Here is a 6,828-nt window from a genome sequence, read left to right as displayed (position 1 = left end):
AGAGGAGATTAGTACAGGCTGCATAAGTAGTTCAGGAATGCAAACCAGCTAGACTACAAGCTTTTCTAGAATCTTAAGTGGAACTCGGAGGGAAAATCTATTAACAGGAAAATCATAGACAAAGTGCTTTTCATCTGTCGACTGTATAGAAGACAACCACTGACTACTGCTGCCAGTTACTTGACTGAAATGTTACTATTGGGATGAAAATTTCAGTACTACTGCAGATCCAGGGCATTAGAAGTAGTCATAGGTGACAGAATTTTTCTTGTTTGTTTATTAATATAAATGTGTTCTGTTTTCGTTTTCTTCTGGTTTTATGAAATGAAGTTCAGTGAAAGTGTTTAGGATTTGTAAGCAAGGTTGAGTTGTTTGGATATGTGGCTGGTTATACTTCTGAATTACAGTATCCGATAGGCTCTTAGGGGAGTGACTGCAGGGACGAATCCAGTTTCTCGTTTGCATGGGTTTTGTTTGGTTGGTGTCCGTATCATGATGGCCTTAGGCATAGGATGGGAACCAGGAGAGTTCAAGTAATCTGTGGCAGAGAAACACAGTATTCCAAAGAAGTGATGTTAGACTAATTTAGCAGAAGAGTGTTAGTCACAGAAAATAGCAGAAAAAATAAATAACAAACACCTAAGTGGTATGATTTGATGGGTTTAGGAGCAAGTCTTGCCCAGGGTTTCCTATGTGAAATAGAGAAGCAGCAAGGATCTCACTGTAACTTGAGCTGAGAATTCTTAAGTGACACTGAGTAACTGTTCATGCACTGACTTGCAAATGTAATACTGCATTAATACAAATACAGAAAGCTGATTGCACCTGGTTTACCACCTGTCTCTCAGCAGGCTAAACTCAGTGGTCCCTCCAGATTTTTGCTTTGCGTTTAGCAGGATCAAACTGACACTCTGTTTTGTGGCTAGTTCTAGGTGTTGACACGAAAAATTTGTTGCTTCTGCAAATGTCTTGTTGGTGACTGATTTTTAATTCATTCCTTCGTCGATTTCTGGCTTTGACCTCATTTTAATGCCTATTACACTTGATTTCTTTATGCAGAGTTAATGTATTGTTTCAGCATATAACTTGCATAGCATGCTGTACAACATTCTCGTGCTTATTAAAAGATACATAGAACTCCCTAACAGTTATCGTATCCTGGCTGCCTTTCTCTGTTTACTCTTTCTATTAGGCCTTTGGGTTGGAAGCATATTGCAGCAAATCATGATTCGTGACTTGAGTTTCCTAGAACTTTTAGGAGAAACAGGCCAGCAAACCTTTCATTTCTATTCTCTGATCTCAGGTAAATACAGGGATAGAAAAGGCGTCTCTTAAATGTGACAGCTGAAAGGCAGTAAGGATGGAATTCAGTCTCTGCAGTTAATGTAGCATAGAGGTTTTTTTGCGGCTTTTCCCTAGCCTGGTTTTTGAGTTCCAAGTCTTTAGGGCCTGATACAAAAGCTCCTGAGTATATATGACTGCTTCTGACATCTCTGATGATATGCAAATACTATAAAGCAACAAATATTCTAAAAATCAACTACCCTAACACTGAAATACGAGATTCTGTTATTTCAGGTCAGCTGAGTTGGAAACTATGAAAGTGGTGAATAACATGTATTAGTTAAACTTCAACAAAAATATATTTTGACCTTGTCATGTCCTGTGGGCTTAACTGATGCATGGTAATCTGTTAAACCAGGCAACATGATATTTGTTCTGCTGACAGACTGGGAAAGGAAATATGGTGTGCAGTGGTGTGGGTTTTTTTTGTTTTGTTCTACCTAGGCTGTTTATAATCAGCACTGTCCATAGAATCATCTGTAATTGTTTTGAACGAAAATTTGAGTTGTGCGCAGTAAAGCAGGCATGAGGAGGATAAATACTATGTACTAGTGGAGGCAAGGACTCTGTTGGCCTAAGTGTTACTAATAAGCAGCTAAAACCTGTGCCGTGAGGATGTGTTCAAGGTGACAATCTTAACAGTCATTTCTAAACTTTGGAAACCATGACTTTCTAACATTATTGGTTTTAATAATGGAAGTTTTTATATTTAAGAAGTATATAATGCCATATATTATTCTGTAATTCTAATACAACATTGTTGATATTATTTTTCTAAGCTTGTATATATTTTGACCATTTTGCTAGTTACCTAAGGGTAATGGTGATAAACATCTATATTTGATGGTTTTTATGTGTATACATGTTTTTTTTTCCTTAGAGAATGGTTTTTCTTGCTTTCCCATGAAGTACTGAACCCTATGTACTGCCTATTTGAATATGCTGGCAAGAGCAACTATTGCCTGCAGATAAATCCAGCATCAACAATCAATCCTGACCATCTTTCATATTTCTGTTTCATTGGGCGCTTTATTGCCATGGTAGGTTAGATTTTCAAGGTTTTATTATTTGCTGTAGCTATACATTTATTCCTGAACAATACTTGGTTTTACAATTATTGAAGTTTATATTAATCTCTTAGAAATTAAAGATTAAGACATGTAAGGTTATTGAGCCAAAATATTCCCTAAGAGTTAAGTTTTTTATACACTCACGTTTCCTGGGATAGTGATGCAAGTTAATATGACATTCAATATAGTATTTTATTTCTATTGATGGGATGTGTGTACTTCATGCAAACCGCTGTTTGTCTGAGTGTCTGAATACTGATGCTCTGAAAAATGTTACTAGTATTTTCTGAAAAAGTCACCTCGGTTAGACTTGGTATACCTTACTGTATTCGAAAAAATGAGGTAAAAATGTTTTGTGGAGTACACTGAGCCTTAATTTTATCATGTGTACTTGGTTACAAAGGTCACATGCTGAGGAGGGCAGAAGCTGGCAGGGAGCTGATTCTTTGCCAACAGGTTTCTCTTAAAGTAAAAGCTGATGAGGCATAGTGTATTGGTTCTTCCTCTGGTATCACTGAGTCGGTGTCCTATAGTGGACTCCTGCTCCGTCACATTTCTTTTCTTCCATGTAGTGATGCAGTCATCTTTCCACATAATCATTGTGATGTCTACAGGTAGCTCTCAGCAACAGCTCTGAACACGGTTGAATAGTGATACTAAAAAGAGCAGATAAAAGTGCATTCACGGATTGAAGAGACTGTTGTCTTCTGTTGTCCAGGTCTTTTGTATGAAATCAGAATAAATGCAAGCAAAGTGTAACATAAATGAAAAATACTTTCAGACTTACAGTAAGTTAGGTTTCAGGGTTTTCTTGGTTTTGCTTTTCTTACAGATGCTTCTTGAGAAGCAAATTTGTTCGTTTTGATGAGAACTTCTCTGATTTCAAGGATTTTATGGCCAAATTCCCCATTTCTGTGCTGTCATGAAAGTCTGTTTCACTGGGTTAATACTTTCAGTAGGCTGCCAACTTTTTTATTTCTTTTAGAACCTCAGCAAGCTGTAATCCCATTTAGCAGCAAGGCATGATAAAGCCCATAAGGTGCTAGAGCCAATTTTTTTTTTTTTTTGTCAGGGATTTTTGATCTTTTGCATAAAATAAATCCATTATTGAAATGTTAACTTCAGGAAAACTACTTCATCAAAGTCCAGATCATAGAAAATAACTTAATTCAAGTATTTAATGTAATTAAAAGACAAACATTTATGTTCTGAAGTATTTTTGTATTTTTAATTGAAATTTGCTAAGTTGGGGGAAGGAGAGAGACCTGGGTGATGGTTCGTAATGTGGTTGGTTGCAAGCTCTGTGAGTATATTCATGGTTTCTAATGGATGGTACTTCCTGCACTACTTCCTGGGAGATACCCTCCAGTGGCTTAAAATAGCTCAGGTAATAATGTAAGTGAGAATCATTTTAAGGAGCCTTGATAGGCTTGTAAGTGCAGTTGTAGTTTTTGTCTTTCTCACAGTTCTAAACTAACTGTGACTTCTTGTGGTTTTAAGTGTACCAAAATAACCACGGACTTTTTCAACTGAAATGGGGTTAGATGTAAAGAATACACATCTTACTTTGTAACAAAAAGCTGTTAAATGAGCTTTTATGTTTTGCTGTAAGGTTATCATAGACATTAAATGAGATGATTTAAGAACTTACTTTTGGAAAAAGCAGGAAATTGTATGGCTGGATGCTGTGCTTAACATTTAATTTTTCTGTTTCTATCAGCTCACTCTCTCATGTCAAGCATAGACTAGTTTAAAAATAAATACACAAATAAATAATAAATAAATAAAGTCCTCTGAGAGAGCCTTTTTAAGCTCTCCTGAAGCAGAAGAAAATGCATGCTAGAGCAAGCCTCGAGGGAAGTTAGAAGGTTGAGAAAAAAGATGGAGTCTTGCCTTTTTCTGTAGGAAATGGGCCATTACATTGGCTCTTCTGCTTACAGAATCTCAGCTGTGAGGAAAGACAAGCAATGAATGCCATATGTGGCCTGTGTTTAGGATGATTTTTAAAGAGGTGTTTTGGTGAAGAAAGTGTACTTGATAAGAAAGAGGAAAAAATAGTTTTATAGTTATAGCTGTGGTGTTAGCTCTCAGACTCAGTGAGACAGCACAGAAGTTAACACTCTGTGTGTGTGTGTGTGTGTATGTGTGTAATGCTATGCTTCAGTACCTGAAATTAGCTTACACCCTGTGTGCTCCTGTGGTGAGACAAGTGAGACCGTGTGTGGGGTGGTTTTTTTTTTTTTTTTTTCCAATTTCAGTTTTGCAGTAGAAGGGAGAATCTCATTTCTGAGTTCTGGTACTCACCTGTAAAAAAACATGTGATTCCCAAAGCTCTTTCTGAAGCAGTCTGTGATTGCATTTATAAACTGTTCTTAGAAGCCGCAGCAGCACTGTCTGAAAGATGACTTTGCAGGATGTGTGTTATGTAGTAAAAAAAAGGCAGTAATACTCAAGCAGGATCAAATATTCTGATGAAATAGGACCCAATAATAATTGGTATATATGCAGCTATCCACATAACAAAGAGGAAACTTAGTAGTTTCCTCTTTTCATAGAATTCATCCTTTTATGGGAAGTTTTTTTTTAATCAAAGAACTTCTAAGTTGTAACGATAACATGATTGGATCAATTTTGTCGATTAATCATTATGTTTTTTCTTCCCATTTAATGTAATGTTTTGTTCTTTTTAAATACCAAGCTGCTACTGCTACTTGGTGCTTTTTATGATTTGAAGGAGAAAGGAAAAAAAGAATTCAAGTCCAGAAATACTTAGATAATTCACTAGTTCAGTAAAAGATAAACAGCCTTTTTTCTGTTCAACAGGCATTGTTTCATGGGAAATTTATTGACACTGGTTTTTCTCTGCCTTTCTACAAACGAATGCTGAGCAAAAAACTCACTATTAAGGATCTAGAATCTATTGATACTGAATTTTACAACTCCCTCATTTGGATAAGGTTTGTGGATTATTTTTGTATGTGTGGAATGCTTTATGGATTTCTTCGTTTACATAGAATTCATTGTGCATTTTTTTCCTTTTCATTCAGAGATAACAACATTGAGGAGTGTAACTTGGAAATGTACTTCTGTGTGGATATGGAGCTCTTAGGAAAAGTAACCTCACATGAGCTGAAATCAGGAGGTTCAAATATCTTGGTAACTGAGGAGAACAAAGAAGAATATATTGGGTAGGAAAGTGTAGATGATGAAAAAGTGTTCCATATTTCTTCTGTTGCTCTCGTCTTTTTTAGACAGAGTATATGATTTGTTTTTTCTTTTTTCTATTACTGTGTAATTCTGGGGACTCTTGGTGAAATGGAATCTTGGTACACATAATCTCTTGGTATTTTTTGATCTCTCCTATTTCCCTCTTCTCTTCCCCACTCCCCCTACCCCCCAATAAAAACTCCCAACAAAACAGAAGACGTGACAGAAAGATGACCTGTCTCGTTATTACACGTACAATGAGCAAACAGGTGAAACTGCAAATGAGCAAACGTATTTTCAGTAAATTCAGGTAACAAATCCAGTTGGAGGGAAGACATACTTGACAGAGGATTTAAAAATTGTTCAGAACTTTGTTTTGTCACTGTGGAAATTGAAATTCAGAGTGGTGTATAATATGGTGTAACTTAAACTATTTTTAATCTTTTTTTCTGTTACGCTGCTCTTTCCTGCTTCTATCCTGATCTTACAACTGCCTTTCTTTTTCTGAACCTGTATTTCTGATCCATCTATTCAGAGTGGTCTCAAAGCAGACGCACACAGATCCTTTTCTGTGTCCTGTGCTATACATAGTTTCCACTTAAATTATCAGTCTTCAGTTTCTCAGTGAAATAGTCTCTGTAGTCTATATAGAGATTTATTGTCCTTTAAAATTTGTATTCAGAGCTGGCTTGACCATTTTAATTAAAACTTAAGAAACGTTACCTCATCCTCCAAATCTTAGCTTAAATCAGAAGGTCAGAACAGAAAATGACTATTCTTTAAAGCTGGAAATAGTCTTATGCTGAAAATATTGGGCAACCATAGTTACAGGTATTATAAGGAACAGTATTTCTTACTATTATCTGCCCACATGGTTTTTTCTTGCTCAAGAACAGAGTATTTTCAAATCAGCGGCAACTTTTCTTCCATTGAAAGACTAGGATTATGCACCAAAGTGAAAGCAAATTTTGCCATAATAAAATCATGATGCCCACGTAGCACTACTTTCATGAAAAGGCTGCTGAATTTTTATTAATTTGAAAAGTTAGTAATTTTCTTTTTTTTAACTGTTGTGGTAATCTAAGTATATCTTGCTACTTTCACTGTATTCTGAGTTTGGAGATTTGTGGTCATACTAGTATGGAAGGCTCCTTGTAGTCTGTGGAATCACACAGTGGACAAAAGTAAAATCGGGGTGAGTGTTGCC

General features: G+C 36.1%; 1 protein-coding gene across 1 annotated transcript in view; it reads left to right on the top strand.

Moving 5' to 3' along the window:
- Positions 1 to 6,828, top strand: part of WWP1 (WW domain containing E3 ubiquitin protein ligase 1) — a 34,778-nt gene that overhangs the window by 22,665 nt on the left and 5,285 nt on the right. Inside the window, exons 16-18 of the mRNA XM_010135875.1 lie at positions 2,225 to 2,384; positions 5,238 to 5,371; positions 5,462 to 5,602. Coding sequence (XP_010134177.1) covers positions 2,225 to 2,384; positions 5,238 to 5,371; positions 5,462 to 5,602 — 435 coding nt within the window. The remainder of the gene's footprint in view (positions 1 to 2,224; positions 2,385 to 5,237; positions 5,372 to 5,461; positions 5,603 to 6,828) is intronic.

This window comes from Buceros rhinoceros, unplaced genomic scaffold (assembly GCF_000710305.1).
Source record: "Buceros rhinoceros silvestris isolate BGI_N320 unplaced genomic scaffold, ASM71030v1 scaffold2280, whole genome shotgun sequence".
Taxonomy (NCBI): Eukaryota; Metazoa; Chordata; class Aves; order Bucerotiformes; family Bucerotidae; genus Buceros; species Buceros rhinoceros.
Note: the sequence above shows the minus strand (reverse complement) of the source record. Positions and strands in the feature narration are given on the sequence as shown.